Source organism: Olea europaea, chromosome 20, assembly GCF_002742605.1.
Source record: "Olea europaea var. sylvestris chromosome 20, O_europaea_v1, whole genome shotgun sequence".
Classification (NCBI taxonomy): domain Eukaryota; kingdom Viridiplantae; phylum Streptophyta; class Magnoliopsida; order Lamiales; family Oleaceae; genus Olea; species Olea europaea.
In genome coordinates, this window is record NC_036256.1 from 17,092,476 (window position 1) to 17,110,426 (window position 17,951).

At 35.2% G+C, this 17,951-nt stretch overlaps 1 protein-coding gene across 2 annotated transcripts; it reads right to left on the minus strand.

The window, feature by feature from the left end:
- Window positions 1-2,876: 2,876 nt before the first annotated feature.
- Window positions 2,877-10,375, minus strand: LOC111369869 (disease resistance RPP8-like protein 3). 2 transcript variants are annotated; one of them, XM_022991575.1, is made up of 10 exons: window positions 7,577-10,375; window positions 6,718-6,814; window positions 6,527-6,615; window positions 6,311-6,442; window positions 5,654-5,839; window positions 5,405-5,556; window positions 5,215-5,296; window positions 3,910-4,038; window positions 3,581-3,708; window positions 2,877-3,498 (listed from the first exon to the last, which is right to left on the minus strand). In XM_022991575.1, the coding sequence occupies exons 1-10, from the start codon at window positions 10,187-10,189 to the stop codon at window positions 3,201-3,203; spliced, it is 3,906 nt and encodes a 1,301-aa protein (XP_022847343.1). In that variant the 5' UTR covers window positions 10,190-10,375; the 3' UTR covers window positions 2,877-3,200. The 2 variants fall into 2 exon arrangements, with proteins under 2 accessions (XP_022847343.1, XP_022847344.1); XM_022991576.1 differs by lacking the exons at window positions 2,877-3,498; window positions 3,581-3,708; window positions 3,910-4,038 and adding an exon at window positions 4,045-4,210.
- Window positions 10,376-17,951: the final 7,576 nt, after the last annotated feature.

Here is a 17,951-nt window from a genome sequence, read left to right on the forward strand (position 1 = left end):
ATGTCTTGTTTTCTTTAAATCTTCCAGAAGATGTTGTCACGTTTCTTCTTATGGGACCCCATATTATCATCATGTGACGTCAACTAGCAGGTCCAATCAGGTCGACACTCCATATAACTATCCTACATGATCAACACGAGATCATATATAAGGTACCCAAGGTGATGCATCATTTCAATAAGATGTCAGGTATAGGCCGACCCTTCATGGCCTAAGCGAAGTGCTATGCATGCTGTAGGGAAGGAATCTGAGGCAATTATGCTTCTCATTGATAAAAGGGATCTCTCACCACATCTTGCAAGAGATCTTTCGTTCTAAATCCTCCTATGATTGATTGATGTGACATTTTTGTATCAGGTGATTAAAAGGCAAATTGTTAGTCTATATTTCAGACCTAGATACTAGGATGCCACTTTTTAGAAACATTAAATACCACCCAACTATGATGTACTAATTGACATCTAGGAGAGGTCATTTTGACCATCAAAATGAGGCCATGTGTATTTTCATCCAACGATAATAATTTCTCTTCTACTATAAAAAAACTCATATTTTGAAGATAGTGTAATTTTATGCACTCAAACTATAACCTTGCTCATCATTTTACATTATTTGATATACCCTCGGTGCCCGAATACCTTTGTAGTTCATGTCTCAAGCACGTTCATACCCAAATTTTTTTTTCTCAACGACTTGATTGTCGGAGTGCTCGCGACTGGCTTCCCTAATTCTGAAGAAGGTGACTGCAACTAACAATTTGTCCAAGAGTGCAGAAGCTTGCCTATATGGACATGAGTGGAGTTAAGATCCGTTGGCTATATCACCCCTGCAAAACTCAAGATTAATAGATTGGCATCGTCTATGAAAACAACATTATCAACCACGAGCAACCTCAAGAAAAAAGTTTATCAAAAAGTGCTTCAATTTCTTTCTTGAAGAAATGTTTTGTTCTTGAATAAAGAATAATTAAAAATTTGAAAGAAAGGAGATCCTATCACGTTAAAAATAAATAAATAAATAAAAATGACATTGTATGTCTTTTTATTAAAAAGTGATATTGTAATTAGAAAGAAAAAAAAGTGATATTGTATGTCACTTTTTAATTAAAAAGTCTCACTTGACTTTACAATATATTTTTACACCTAGGTTCTTGGCGACTTCTCCTCAATGCTTGTCACTTTTATACTTGAGAAGATATAAAGAGAGTTTTGCAAGTCTTCTACTACTCATCCATGAGGTAAGGTGTATGTAGAGACGGATTTAGAGGGAGCTGGGCTGGCTGGGCTAGGCTGTAGCCCCCCTCCCCCCACACTCAATCCCAAGAAAATTTTTTATAAGGTTTTTTTTTTTTTTTTTGGTAGAAAATCAGTTTTTATGTGTAAAAAATTTTTTTCGCGTAGTAGCCTGGTTTGAAATTTTGTAGCCCAGTCTTGGATCCAATCATGGATCCGTCCCTAAGTGTATGTTACCTATTTGACTTTGACAATAAAATAAGTTTATTGTTTTTAAAAATTAATATCAATTAAAAAAGTTTTTTATTTTTGAAGTGAATGATGAGCATTTATGAAGTCAATGATTTTGAGCGTTTATGTATTGAGGGAAGCGGTGGATATATTCAAGTAGACAACTAGAAAGTCATATCATTTTGGAAGTCACATGCGGATATTTCTATTGATCAAGACTTGATTTCAAATTTTCAAGGAGCAACCGAGCAATGCTCAGAATCGTGATAGATCAATTCTTTATAACTATCACTATCTACACGTATATGCACTCGCTACTTGGCTTGCATGGATTTCCTCTTCCATACGTATTTCTCATGTATCATGTATGGTACAACAAATTTCATTATATAACAAAAATCTTTTTATCGATTTCTATAGCAAAGAGGAACAATAAAAATGTATAGCTAACTTCTTGTAAACATTCATTTATGGTCAAGTGTTTGAGATATTTCCAGGATAGCAATACGAAAATTTAACATAACAATCAGACAATAATAGAACTTGCATAATTGAGGCAGATTTGATATCTTGATAAGTTGTACGTATAACTTTCAAGAGATATGTTTGACATAACATGTATAAAAATTTCAACAATAAGATGAACTAAATTTTATTTAATATATTTATATAATACAAAAATAATAATAATAATGTTTTAATAATTGAATTTCTATAAATAACATACTAATAAACTAATATGTTAGTACACTCTCATTCTCCTGCCTATAGTAGGAAGTTTTTCTTGCTACTTTGAAGGGAACCTTGCTTAATTTTCTCACATTTGGAGAGAACATATTCTTGCCACATCAGTAAGTTGATAGTCTTATCCTACTCACTGTGGGCAAGAGAACAATTTTTTATGTTAGTAAACTCAGTTGTCTAAAAATATTAGAAAATCACACAGACCGTTCAATGTAAATCTATTGTTTAAAACATGAATATTATAGGAGATAAGGATAATAGAATATAATGGAATATGCTATGACTAAAAAATCACGTCTTTTTCTTTTTGAAAACCTTCTTTATGTCTCTTTAGATAGAAACATATTCCAATGGCCATAACTTCTCGATAGCCAAGACACATCTTTTAGAAATTATAAAGAGCTAGATATTAAAAATCATAAAACGTGACCAGATGAAGAGATTTAAAGAAGTTGTTGGTCCATTACTTTCTTATACAGGCCACTTAGCAGATTGGTACTTTGTTAGATATGATTTTTTCATTTTAGAGTTCCTTTTTACTAATTCCAAACTCATCCCAAAAAAATATAATAATAATAATAATAAATTGTTATATATTTCCGTATTTCAGCTTGCACGTTTCTCCTTGATGGCTCACTTGAAGACCATGCCCCTGATGGTTGACTAGAATGGAACAAAAAGGTTCAAAATCTTATCATTTATGTTGTCTGCTCTAATCCATTAGTTTGTACCAACCATGCGTTTTCCTAAATATTTTAGTAGAAAACAAAGGAAATGATAAACTACTGTATAATAAACAAGCCCAGATTGTGGAACTTCGCCAAAAGGCAGCTGAAAGTCATGATAGGGTGTTTGGTTTTGAATCAAAGTCTTTATCATTATCATCCTCCTCCTCCTCCTCCTCCTCGTCGTCGTCATTATCCTCATCATTATGATCCTCATCCTCATCCTCATCCTCTTCATCCTCATCCTCATCCTCAGTCATCGTCGTCGTCAGTTCTCATCATTATCATCCTCTTGATGCCAATATGTTTCAAGTAGTTTCACGGCAATTTCGCATATTTCACTGTTGTCATAACTCTGGAGGTTCTTAATCCTCTGAAGACCCCCATCATCGTCAATCATCTGAGCAAAGACATTCATATCTTCGGTGTTGCCTTGGTTTTTCTCAGCTTCTCCAACCTTCAGAATGTTCTCAAGGCCTCCCAAGCAGTATTTGATGATATTCGCTTCATTGGGACAAACTAGAAGATCGCACAATGGTTTTATACAGCCCTCATCCACCAAGAACCTACCACCAAGATATTGCATTAATACTGAATCTAAATATAAAATAAGCAACGAGAACACGACAATAGCTGTGAAGAATTTACTTGATTTGCTCACTAGTTCCCTCCACCGTGGCATTAAAAATAGCCCAAGCAACCACATCCTGTAACTCAAATTCAGCATTTTGAAGCAGTTGGACAAGAGACGAAATAATACCAGCCTCAATCACAGCCTGTGTATTAAGATGGCATATCCTCAACATCCATCATTTTAAAAGATAAAGGGAAAACTTCAACTTAGCAATCAGAAACAGAAGTACAATTGTCAAATTCGGTGAAACTGAAGTACTACGAGATAAAATTTGTGAAAGATGGCAAGTGAAAAATATGTAGCCTCGGTGTTCAATACAATAAAAAGAAAAATTGTTGCAAACCTGAATATTATCCTTAGTCCGTTGAATGACCTGTGTAATGATCCAACAAGTGGCCTTCTTGATCATGTTCTCGTAATTTTGTGTCAACAAATTAAGCAGGCAAGGAAGAGCCCCTTTATCAACGATAACCTGGAAATCACACAACAAAAGCAAGTTTGTAAAAAAGACAATACAGCTTCACATCCTTAATTACTGTGTTAGCATTGAAGTTCTTGTTAGGGTTCTTCTTGGAAAGTGGTCAAAGAGTACAAGGGTTGATTTCTCAGGATGATCAAGGAAGAGCCCCTTTATCAATGATAACCTGGAAATCACTCAACAAAAGCAAGTTTGTAAAAAAGATAATACAGCTTTACATCCTTAATTACAGTGTTAGCATTGAAGTTCTTATTAGTGTTCTTCTTGGAAAGTGGTCAAAGAGTACAAGGGTTGATTTCTCAGGATGATGCTGAGCCCCTGTTTGATGGGTATTAAAATCAGATTTTTAGTTAGTTTTAATAAAAGTTGATGGAATATGTTGTTAAAATTAATGTTGATTTTCACTTAAATTAAAATCTGAATTTTAATTTTTATCAAACATGAGCTGAGTAAAAAAGGGGTCATTAAAGAATTAGATTGTCTCTTTAAATTTCCATTAGTTAAAGTATTTTCCTAGTCAAGGGGAATTGTTATAGTATGTCACAATGGCATACCAAGATACACCCTCATACAACTTTAGAACCACAAATATGTTTCTGTTAAATGAATTCAATGTAGCCACACGCAAGAGGATAATCAAAAAAGAATAAGAGCAATAGCAAACTTGAACAGGAATAGAAATGATTTCAGAAACCAATAATATATTTTAACGATCACGAGTCCTCAAAAAATGGTTATGAAAACCAAAATTATCTTGAAAGAATTCTAATACATGAGAATTAGTCATCGAACTCTCAAAATAAATTTTTACTTTTTACTTAGGCGTCAATGAAAAGTTCAAGAAAAAATGTGTTTCGGAACAAAACTTGCTTAAAAGTAAGTTAATCTATTATTATGCTCATCTGCGATCCACTAAGAGGGTCATAAGATGACAACGGTAACAACAGAATTAACTCGCCACTACAGTAAATGCAATACATGATGACTATGTCGATTATCAAAACTGCTATATACATCTTTTATATTAAACAAGCAAACAAGAGTTGGTTTGTGCAATAGAGTATAAATTTGATGGCCTACCAGTGGAACGTTGAATATACCACATAACATCAAACTCGTGCTCAAAAAGAAGTTTTCTAATTAAGGTTAAGAAGAAGAGTCAGCTGATACCTGAATCTGGATATCATCTACATCTGAAATAATATTATGAACAACGCACATGGCAGGAATCAAAACAAACAGTGAAGGATATCTGCGAACCACAAAGCCAAATAAGCACAGCTATGAAGTTCAATAAATAAAATCAAAAGTTACAAATCAAAAAAACAAGGAAGAGATCATGTAGGATTTTTTCACTGACAGTAAAAGCTCAACCAAGCGAGGGAAAACACCAGCTTGGATTATATCTTTTTTCCTATAACTTAGTCCGAGTAGTGCCCAGCATGCACTATTAAGGACTTCTTCATCGTCTGTATGTATCAAATGAGCAAGAGGACAGATGGCAGATTTCACCTGCTCAGTAATATTTAGAAAAGTTGTTTAAATATATAAAGGTCCAGCAGTATTGATATGCATCAAAACCGAACAGAAAAGCAATTAGAAGACAAACCTGCTTGAACTGAGGCCATATCCTTCCCCCACAAATGTTTGACAATGTCCGCGTACCCTTTCTCATGATGGATAGTTTTGTTTTATCATTAAATTGTGCCAATAAGGGCATTAACACTCCATAACCAAGGATAAGATCACGAGATTCTGTTGAATCACCGGCAAAATTTCCCAACAAATGAAGTGCCTATATTAAATAGTTGGACATACAGTCAAGAGCAGCCATGAAATAAAATTCAAAGCTCGTAATAGTCTTTATGAATTTGTAAGAAGTTAGATGAACAAATCCATAACAGAGGAAGCACGGTGCTGTAATGTCATTTACTGCTAAAAGGGGTTGCCTCTACTCAGCTGAAGACAACGTGAAAGCAGCAGTGGAACAATGTCATTTTTGGCACTAGTTTAAAGGCACAGTTTATCTGCAGCTTAACACATAGGTGTAGGCCATCCATGTTTCAACTCTTGTCGGGGAGGATAGGCTTTAATCACTTAATAGAAATTTACATTCCTCTGGCTTTCTCCACTTTAGATTCAGAGAGATTTTGTGCCATTTTTCATTATTTTAATCAAGTGGTTCTCATGGGAATGATAATCTATACTTCATTATTTATTTAATTAATGTTATACATTTGTGATAAAATCCCAACATAAAACCTACCTGTTCACGAAGAATGTCCTCAGGAGAACTAAGAAGGCTCACCAAAATGGGAACTGCGCCATGATCAATCATGATGTTGATGTTATCAGATGAACCATTAGAAATACTTGTTATAGCCTCTGCTGCCTTACACTAGAAAAATATATAAGTCAATGTATTTAGCAGTTGAAAAACATGAAATAAACAAGAAGAAGCAATTAATGGCACAAATTAAACCTGGAGCTGTGGGTAATCATTTCTAGCAAGAAATTCGACGAGTCGAGGAACAACTCCGGATATTAATTCCTTCGATAGTGGAATTGAGTCTATGGAAATAAATTAATTGAAAGCGAATGGAATCAGAGAAAAACAGTAACAAGATTAACATCAAATTAATTGGCTTCAATAAAGGTAAATAAATTGATTACCAAAAAGAAGACTGCAAAACTGAGCTGTGGCCTCGAGTTGCAGTGTGTCGTCATTTGACGAGACTTTAGCCATAATTTGAGCCTTTGCTTTCTCTTGCTGTTGCAATTGGAAGAAATTAATAATAAATGTTATATAACAGTTTCTATAACCAGTTCTACTCGATTAAATTTGGCCCACACAATTGCTTACTTGCAAGAACTATTTCATTATGCAATTAACACTTGTATCTTTCAAATTCGGTTTCCAAGAGAAGACTCACGTCTTCTTTTGGTGCTTCTGTAACTAAAATAAATGTGGTGAAATTATCAGATATAAGCAGCAGTGCAAGTCATGCTTGCTGAAGGTGGCAGTTGCTGAGTTATGAGGTCAAAGAGGAGGCATCACCTTTCTATCCAAGGGCGACGGAGTACGCTAGGGAAATTTTAGGATATATTTATGGAGAATATGAGAAAGATATGGACTTTCCGAACTTCGGTATGATAATAAATTTACAAAGTCCCCTTTACATAGCGAGTATGAAAGTACCCATGAGTAGGAGAGACACCCTCGATGTACAATGGCAAGGGCACAAGAGGTATAGTTCTTTAGCTTTTATATTGTATTATCTGCCCTTAGACGAGATAAGTTTATTTTTCTTGTACCTTTAACTAGAGGTCCAGCCAGAAGCCCTTTTAAATTTTATGTTTATTTTCTTTATTAGTAAATCATAGAATCTAGAGTGGTTTAAAAAAAAAAAAAAAATTGGGAGAAAAAATTATGCTTTCTAAAATTTCATTATGAAGGCCAGTAAATTTTCTTGATATAGAGAAATAATCAGATATTAGCAGTAGTATGTATGGCTGAAGGAATCGTTTTTACCTCTAGACGTTTCAAGTGGTACTTATGAAGGACACAAACTTGAAGGCTATCATTTCCCAAGTTCATTTGTTCTTCTTGTATTTGCTTTGCCGAAATCACAGCCGAAGGGCTAGCGTCATCCAAGTCAATGATTTGAAGCGTTAGTACATCTCCAATACTGTAAGGGATCTCCTCTAGTTTGAAGCAGCTCCTAAGAATTAGGTGCTCAAGGCTTGGGAAGTGAGTCTCATCAGCTTTCCATTGCACTAGATCTGTTCCATGAAGTAGCAGAAATTTTAGTTTGCAAAATTCTCCTTCCGTTGGCTCCCATTCCGGCCCATGACAGGCATAATGTTGCAGTTTGAGCACTTCAAGATTTGGCATTGAACCGACGATAGTCATATATTCCCAAGGAATATGGCAACCCTCTAAAGTTAACTTTTTGATATTTGGTGGGAAAGTCAAATTCATCAGGACACTAACATCTGAGTAAATTCCACTTCTGATTTTCAGGGTCTTAAGTTGAGGAAGATTAACTAGATTGCTTAGAAAAAAAGGTCTCATTTGAAATTTTTCAACCAAAATTCCTAACTTGTTTAGATTTGGAACTCCTTCAAAGACCTCCTTGGTACAGCTGGAACTACTCACTTTCGACAATGTCAAAAGGTTTCCTAGAACTAAATTCTCCCCATCTATTGGTGATCTAGCAGGGCATGGCAAATAACACCTACCGAACAGGAGATGCCTTAACTGTGGCATCCTCCATATTTCCTCTGGTAGATGTACTTCTTTACAGTCTACAATTAAGGTCTGTAGAAACCGAAGAGAATCAGGTAATGTTTTAGGGATGGAAATTTTCTTAAATGAGGAGAAGGAGAGGTACCTTGAGTGAACTAGTTTTATTTCCCCGATTAGATCCCATTCTAATTTTCCTTTAAGGTCCAACACCCTGAGCAGTGGAAAATGTTTTCCGTCACTTGATTTATAAATCTCGCCAGCAAAAACAGAACATAAAATAGAACGGACTGGTGCCAAGGATCCCATGGACGGATTGACATTTAAATTGTCAGAGTTTGACCACTCCTTGTGAAAAGTACCCCATGGATGAATACATAGACGACGTGAATACTTAATGCCTTCAGCAAAAACATTATTTGTGACATGACAAAACCTTTCCTCCTGAGCTTTTCTTAAGCATAGGTCCCTTACCATATCATGGATGCTACAGGTTTTTATCTTTCCAGTAGAACTCTTCTCACTAATCAAAATAAGATTTCTGGAAATTAGATCTCCCAAATATTCCTCTGCCACTTCTTCCAAAGTTTTACCTCTGACTGGTTTTAGAAATCCCTCTGCAGCCCATAACTTGATGAGTTTGGAGACACGAATTTCATCTTCTGGAAAAACTCCCATATAGAGAAAACATGCTTTGAGATAATGAGGCAAGTAATCATAACTTAAAGAAAGTATTTCTGAGCATTTTTCATCTGCTGCATTTACAACTGACTTGACATTTTCTGCAACGTACTCCCAGTGATCCTTTGTCCTGTTGGCGTTGGAAAGGTGGCCGCCAATCACGACAAGGGCAAGTGGAAGTCCTTTGCAATTCGTTGAAATCTCCTTTCCAGTTTCCACCAGCTCAGGAGGGCAAGAATCGTCCCCAAACACCTCCCGACGAAGTAGATTCCAACTGTCAGTCTCATCTAGAAACTGCATATGATAGGGAAAGCTCTGGTAGCGGGCGTCAACCACACTCGACAGGCGTGTTGTCAACATGATCCGGCTTCCAGTCTTGTCGTCTGGAAATATCATTCTCAAAAAATTCCAATCCTCGGGGTTCCAAAAGTCATCCACCACAACAAGAAACCTCCTACCTTCTAAACTTTCATGTAGATACTCTTTTAATCCTTCAGTACTGCTCTGTTGATGCATCTCAGCACTGAGTAGTTTCATGGAATCCAGAAGACTCAGCAAGACTTCTCGCTCACGATAGTCTTGAGAAATTGATACCCAGGCACGAATAGGAAAATGATATGCAACAAATGGATCATTGTAAACATTTCTAGCAAGTGTGGTCTTGCCAATACCTGCCATGCCAGTGACTTGGATGATTTGGAGAGCAGGTGGATATCCAGTAAGTCGATCCATTAATTGCATCATATCGTTACGAAACCCGACCATATCATTCTTGCCGATTGAAGGAAGTCTTGATGGTCCAGTTGGCAAAGAAGTCCTCTGGCTCTGATGCAGATCTGTTGCGCCCCACAATTCCGTAAGCTTAGCAGCCTTCGTCATAATGGAATCAATTTCATCTGCTACTATCTCAAAGTTTACACAAAAAGTTTGGTCTCTCATTTGTCTTTCTTGAAAGCCTTCCTCACCAAAATTCTTAGATATATGTGATTCGACCATATCTTCAGCTTTGTAGGCTGCATCTCGAATTTCCCTTTCCAAACATCGTAGTTCCTCGCTCCTCCTCTGCCAGGAATCATCCAAAAAATCTAGTAAGAAACTCAACTTTTCATGGAGAGATTTAATTTGTTGGTCCTGAAGAGGAGTTTGATGTTGGTCTAGAAGAGGATTTGATATCTGCTTCAGATTCTGTTTAAGAGATAATACAGCAGCATAAGCCATCTTTGATTTCTTCAAAGGATCTGATTGAGAGATAATAACACAAAATTGCAGCGACCTTAACGAGTGGTGGCTCTGTGAGGTAGGGTGCGTGGTGGAATTGAGTGCAGAGAAGGGATGAAGAGGAATACGGAGAGGAAAAGGGTAGGGTGTTTGTGTGCACGCGCTCAAGTGCAACGTATTATAACGCAAAATTGCAATAACACGAAGTTACTTATAAAGCTCACCTTACTCAATCACTCCACTTGGCCCTGTTCGACTCCCATTACCCTGAAAATGGAATTTGAGGAATAGTATTTTTTTTTAAAAAATGAGTGATTAAAAAAAAATTTAATTTATGTGTAATATTATTTTATAAAAGATTGTGTGATTGAAAATAAGAAAAATAAAAATAAAATATAATATAATTAAATTTAATAGGAATTAAACAGGAATTTAATGGAATGAATTATGTTACATGTACATCACGATGTTCATCTTTTACATAAAAAAGGACACACATCGTATAGAATATAATTTATTTAAAGTAAATCCCCTGACAAGAGTGGACACCGCATCATATTCCCAAATTTTTTGTTACATCATTAATTACCAGACAAATTTTCAAATGACAGCTTTTTGTTTATGATAATTTATCTCTTCCAAGAAAAACCAGCTGTCTTTGTTTTTATAAAAATGGGAGGGAGGATCCTGTGCTCACTAGCTCCGCAAATAATTGTATCGTTACCACGTGACAAGTGCCTAACAAAGTGGCAATCATTATAATTAAATCCAAGTTTACATCTAAAATATAATTAAATGTTTAATATATTTGCAAATGGGTGCTTCCATTGTTGACTTAAACGCCATCGTTGACTTAAGCACCAATAGTAGTTAATGCATTGAATGACTGAGAACGTGACTATGGATATTTTTTTAAAGTTGAGTTAGTGTTTGTTTGATAGAGATTTTGATAATTGATTTTTTGATTGTTAGAAATAAAGTGAATTCTATCTATTAGAGAAGAATTTAAAGATGACAATTGAAATAGTGAAATAACGATAATAAATTGATTTTAATTTGCTTAAAATCTGTATCAAATAAGCACTTAACTCTCGTTTGTTTCTCATTTTTTGTCTCTAAAAATAATAAATATGATCGTTATCCATCACTCCAAACAATTATATTTGACTTCCTCTCTCTTATTGGTTCCAATAATAGCTATATTTTTCATTCACATTCTTATAAGAATGAGAATCAAACGGGGACTTAATATGTAAGAAAAATGAATAATGCTATATAATCTCACTGGATTTGCAATCCCAATTCAGGTATCACTAAATGATTGGTTAAATGAACGGTGGAATTAAATAATTCATTTAATTTTACTTATCAATTAATACCATATTCACGCCACATAGATTGAGACGGTAATACCAGTGGGACTAAATAGCATTACTTAAGAAAAGTTATAACTTTTTTAAAACGAATTGGTGCTATCGTCTCCGATTTCACATACACCTCAATTGTGTTAAAACTTTCCCATTTAACCCTTCTCGATCCAACCCCGAGTGAGGGCTGGGATTAGAAAGTACAAAATATTCAAAGACTTCAAGTAGAGCTATGATGTTTCGATAAATGATTAATCCTATCCAATATATAAAACATTTTTACCACAGTAGAAAATTTCATTCCACTCCAATTTTCACAAATTAATCCCTCTTTGTTATGTAAAAATTCTCAAGTGTCATTACTGATACAAAACTTTGAAGATAAAGAGAGACGTTATATTTGTTACTTCTCGGGTAACTGTTTTTCTACTTGCACTTGAATGAAAATTCATTTTTATCCTAAAAGACAATTACATAAAAGTTATTATCTTGAAAATTTAAATGAGTAAAATTGTCTCAAGTACATAATGTGAATTCGTTGAAGTCACATAATTATAAGTAAGATTATTTCCATTTAGTAATTTAATTTCTATGCATGTTCATTTGCATAAGTTGTGCTCACCAGTTCCATAATTGTATCGTAACCAAGTGACGTGTGCCCAACAAAGTGGCAGTCATCATAAATAAATCCAAGTTTACATCTAAAACATAGTTAAAACCAATAACAACATTGCAACTATTAACTGTAATTAATATATAGTAGTTAATGCAGGGGCAGAGTTAGAAGTTGACTAAAAAAATTTTTAGACTTTGCTTAATATGTAAAAGTAAATATCTCACAAAAAATGTTTTATAAAGAAAAATTTTAAATGGGCCGAAGCCAAACTTACCTCGGAGGTTCATTAACGTACACCTCAATTGTTTTTCGTAATATAACTCATTCACTAGGATCGCGTACTCGTTTTTCGTAATAAGCTCGGCTTGACTTGACTAATGTTTAAACCCATTTGTTTAAATAAAGTGGGAACCGAAGTTTTTAGTTCAATCGATTAGAACACCGTTGAGTCAGAAGCTGCGAGTTTTGAGTCTCGAATAGTTATGGGCAATACCAGCTACGGAGGGAATTTAAGGGTGTGTTTGGTTTGCGTTTCCGTTTTCTGCTTTTATTTTTGAAAACAGAAAACGTTTTCTATTTTGAGGGGCTATTTTCGAATTATAAAAAACGTGTTTGGTTTGTAATTTTGAAAAATAGTTTCTCAAAACAGAAAACTAGAAAATGTTTTTAGTTTAAAATTTTTAGAAATTGTTTTATGACATTTATTCAATTAATTTGATTATTTAGTGAAATATAATAATTTTATACTGATATATTACCAGATAATATATATTTTAAATTTGATGAATTTATTATTTTAAAAATATTGTTGAGCATCCCTAAAAAAGGGGGGGAAAGGCGTGTTTTAAGCGTTTTTCGCGTTTTGAGTTTTTTAATTGAAAACACTCAAAACGGAAAAAAAAAATGTTTTGAGTTTTCAGTTATAAATTTTTCTTTGTTTTCAGAAATACATTTTCAGAAATGAGTGACTAAACGCGTTTTGGACATTTTCGAAAACTAAAAACAGAAAACGACTGGAACGGCAAACCAAACACCCCCTAAAGTTTTGATTTCAAATAAAAGATGTGAAGCTGGAAAAGACGAGGGAACTCAAAGAAACATAGGATTCTTATAGTGCTTAATTATATTGTAGTTTCTGAGAAACTGATATTAAAATCTATTAATATTGAATGTAAAATAATAATATTATAGCGGCTCCATATTCCTAGACGAAAACGATTGATGGGTCAACTTGAGGGTTTAAGTTACAAGATCGTGTAACAATTTGAAGTATGAAATACCCTCTTGCTTGACCACATGGACAGACTTTTTACGACTTTGACCATTTCATTAATTCTAATAAATGACATTGCATAGTCATTGGAGCTTATGATCCCAACACTTGAACAAATGAGCACAAGCGAATAATGGTCAACTAAGTGTTAGTAGTAAAGATTACTAGGTATGGCAATTTGAATTGTCAAAATCGAAAATTGCGATTAATCGAATCGAATGGAGCGAAAAAAATTGAATCAATAGTGCAATAGAGCAGATATGATTTTGATTTTAATGAACCGATTCGTGGTAGTGCGGGTATGGTATTTACGCCATCAAACTGAAACCGAACTAATTACCCGCTAAAAAAAAAAAAAAATACACACACACACACAATTGAATTGATTATTGGACTTTACACTGCTTTTCTATCTAGACCAAAACAAAATCCCCCCATTACATCTACCTGACTCAGTTGGCCAGCCCTCTTACCATTAGCCCATAATAATAGCATTAGTATGACAGTGTATAAATGAAACTCTACTTTCTACAGACCACAAACTCACGCACGGCTCCACTGCTTCCACGATCCAAATTGTCGTCACCTCCGAAAATTTGTTACATCTGTTAGCCATTTTATTAATGCTGATCATGTAAAAACAGAGTTCGATATTTTTCTAAACGTGCAAGTATTGTCAAGGATTGATGGTTTTGATTTATTGACATAGTGGAAAGCAAATTCAATAAAATATTCGACTTTACAGAAGGTTGCAAGAGATTTATTAGCCATTCCAGTATCCACTGTGGCATCCGAGTCAGTGTTTAGTACAAGTGGTAGATTTGTGAGTCCATATAGAATTAGGCTTCACCCGAAAACTTTAGAAGCTTTCATGTGTGATTGTGATTGACTTTAGACTAATATTCATGGTATGATTTATTGTTTTATATTTGATATTTATACACTTTCTTTTATTGTTAATTTTTTCTATTGTGTATAAAAAATTCTACTCCTTCATCATACTCTATAGCTTGTGCAACGTTTAGTGAGAAGGAAGCTGATGAAGAGGTACATTTTTTTTATTTAAATCTTAGTTAAAACCATTCTGAAATAGATAGTATCATTATATTCTCTACTTACATTTCGTATTTACTATATAGGAATCAACTTTGAATGTTGATCTATGCTAGTAAGACTTGTAGAGAAGAATGAGTCAAATAACTTCGATGCACAATAATTAAGAATAAAGAAAAATTTTAGTATTGTTATATTTATAATATTGTTTGTTAAATTTGTATTTTGTAATTGAAAATTGAGATAATGTTTGCATTTTCATTTGGAATATTGTGTTTTTGTTTTCATTGATTTTTTTCATAAATTATTTTATATCAACTTGACGAATGAACCTATAAAAATTAATTTATTTTCGTGGTTATTAACCGAATCGACCGAAATACGAACCGATTTACGTGGTTATGGTGTGGTTATAGTATGGTAAAAAAAATTGATGGTGCGGTTATGATTTTGGCCGAACCAACCTATAACCGAACCGTTGCTAACCCTAAAGATTACCCCTTATTGTACACTTCAAGTTCATTCAATACTTCATTCATTTTATTTTTGTAATTAAAAAATCATTGATGAAAACAACAATGTAAATGTTTCTTTTCCAAAATTTGAACGCAATACATTATTATTTTTGTCATTAAAATCTAATATTGTTTAAAATTTTAATTTAGCATGTTAACTTGTGATAAATAATAGTGTGCACACTTTGAGCTATTCTTGAATGACAACCCCCTAGATGGGATATCTCGCTGTTAGCGCTATCTAAGCACTGTTGAATGTTGAAGGGACTCAGAGAAGAGTGGAAATAGTCTTAGATAGGAGATCTCACTAACACTTTTGACTCACTGCCAAAAGCTCCTTCCTGTGTGCTGACGCTATAAAGAAGGGTTTTGGGTGGGAGAGAGACCGCTGGAAGATTTATTCGTTTAGATAGAGATGGACGGTTGTCCAAGGGGCTTTAACCTCATACTTTACATGGACATTGCAAAAAGATTTATTCGTTTAGATAGAGATGGACGGTTGTCCAAGGAGCTTTAACCTCACACTTTACATGGACATTGCAGAAAGACATACATGACAGCGTCCTTGCCAAGATTGTTTAATTGATAAAGGTATTTGATGAAAATCCGTGAGTAAACATACATCCCAATCATTTGAAATGAGTCAAAGCTGAAACCATTCGGTCTTTCCCGGCCCAACCACAAGTGGGCTGGGATGAGATGTGCCAAATAAATCCCTCTCTATAAAGAATTTTTGCACAATAGAAAACGTCATTCTACTCTAATTTTTACACATAAAGCCTTCTTTACTATGTGAAAAATTCCTTTATTATTGTTCGTAACAATCTTTGAAGATAAAGATATAAGTTCCTGTTTCGCGCGGGTTAGTCGCTAACAAAGGGATCAAACGATTGTGTAAGGGACAAACCTCTTGAGACAAAGTCCCAAAAAGGGGTGTTTTTATTGACGATGATTTTACAATTGGAAAATGAAAACAGAATACCTCCAGGGGGCGCAAACACACGAGTTACTGAAAAAGAAGTGTTTAAATCTAAACTAAGAAATTTAAAGTTACATATTCTCTGTTTGAGAGTGTTTGATTCGGGGGTCCTTTGCTCTTTGTCTTTTCTTCCTTTTATACTCCCTAGATGATCTCTTCGTGATCAACTACTTAAAAACTGCTTGATCGCTCTATAACTGCCCACTTTCCTTGTAGTGGCCAACTTGTCATGAAACTGCCTTCTCTAACTGCTGCCATTACTTTTGTCGTTCAACCTTTTTCAATTGAATTCCTTGAATCGTGGAACGTGATAGGACTACCCAATAACTGCTTTATTAACTGCACTTTTGGGTAACCATAACATCTTATATTTGCTAAGATGCTGGGCGACTCGAATGTTTGGACGAGAGCAGGGTCACAGCTCTGGGCGACTGCATGGCAATTCATTCGCTCAAATCTTGGGCGACTTGCAACCTTGGGCGATGGTATTACCGCATTCATGGGCTTCCCTATTTGGGCATTTATCCTGCATTGCTTGATTGGGTCGTTCTTTTGGGCTATTTGATTTTGGGGATCTTCCAATTGGGTTTCATCCCTTGGGCTATTCGACTTGAGCTGAACTTTTTGTGTGTCAACAATTACCCACCAATGTGGCAGAATTAATACCAATTATTAATTTTTGCCATATTCACTTTGTGTTTCCCAGCAACATTTGAAATTCTCAAGAATTTCAATCATTGTTTTCTTCCATAGCCTGAAAAGGTGCAACGTTTGCAAACTCTTATAACCCCCAAATACGCTATTTCATTGCACCACTAAATCACGCCTCATTTTTTCGCGCCTCTCTCGCAATATTACTGTTCATCTCCTTGCTTCTCTGCTACGTAACTCTGAAAAACTCTATTTCGTCCCTAATGGCTACTTCACAATCCCAGTCTGGTGACTCCTTCAGTTTCGAAAACTTTCAAAAACTCCTTACTCGGCCATATATAACTCCGAACTTTCTTGCACCGGCCAATGTCAAACTTAATGAGTTCTATTTAGGTCCTTTATTCAACAATGCCGAGGCCATCGAACAAGCGACGGTCGATCAGCTGTTCCCTTGTACTCAGAGCCCTCCGTTTCTAAATTCTTTGCCGCTGGGGCCACTTCGCGAAAGAGGTATTCGCACTTGGCTTAAATCTGATGTCGTTTTTCGTAGATGACATGCTCGCCTTGTGGACCATGGTCCTACTAAGGTAATTTTTGATAATGTTAGGATTTCTGATTTGTTAGAAATCTCTCTTCAACCCCCTATTTTTGACCCAGTACTTTTTCTAATCGCTTTAAGTTTTTGGTCTTCTGAGTATAATATTTTTGTTTTTCCTCTTGGTCTCATGTCCATTACCTTAAGGGATGTTGGGGCCCTAGTAAATCTGCCACCTTTGGACGATACCATTTTTCCTGGTATTTTGATTTCTGGTGTCGCCCCAAAATTTGATAGAGGCCTCACCGAATCTTATTCAAGCCTGCAAACCTTTCATAACCACTCGAGCGCTGAGCCTTCCCATACTGAGCGAGTGGCCTTTCTTTTGAGTTGGCTTTGTAAATACATTTTGTGTGTGCCAAGCATAAAGCTCTCCATGAGCTATTTACCCATAGTGCATGAATTGGCGCGTGGTAGGCCTCTAAATTTGTGTTCTTTCTTTTTAGCTACACTTTATAGAGGCATGGCTTCTCTTCAATCCCAATTGAAGAATGGTGCATCTCCCACTGGCAGTGGGCCTCTTTGGTTCACTCAAATGTGGTTGAGAGTCTATCTTCCATCGCTTGGTGCTCCATCTTTTTCTAGTCCTTCTGCTAGCTGCTATGGGCTAGCCATTAAGCCCCTCCTGTAAATATGTCCAGAAGGGACATTTTTTCATTCTTTTATACTTTGGATTCAATCCCTTCCTTCTTTCCTTTTCCTCCCTTTTTGAC

Excerpts from the sequence above, each read along its gene's own strand:
- LOC111369869 (XM_022991575.1), bottom strand. The coding sequence starts at position 10,189 with ATGGCTTATGCTGCTGTATTATCTCTTAAACAGAATCTGAAGCAGATA. Across the intron at positions 5,557-5,653 it reads TATGGCCTCAGTTCAAGCAG|GTGAAATCTGCCATCTGTCC; the intron begins GTTTGTCTTCTA and ends ATTACTGAGCAG. Across the intron at positions 3,499-3,580 it reads GGAACTAGTGAGCAAATCAA|GTTCTTGGTGGATGAGGGCT; the intron begins GTAAATTCTTCA and ends TCTTGGTGGTAG.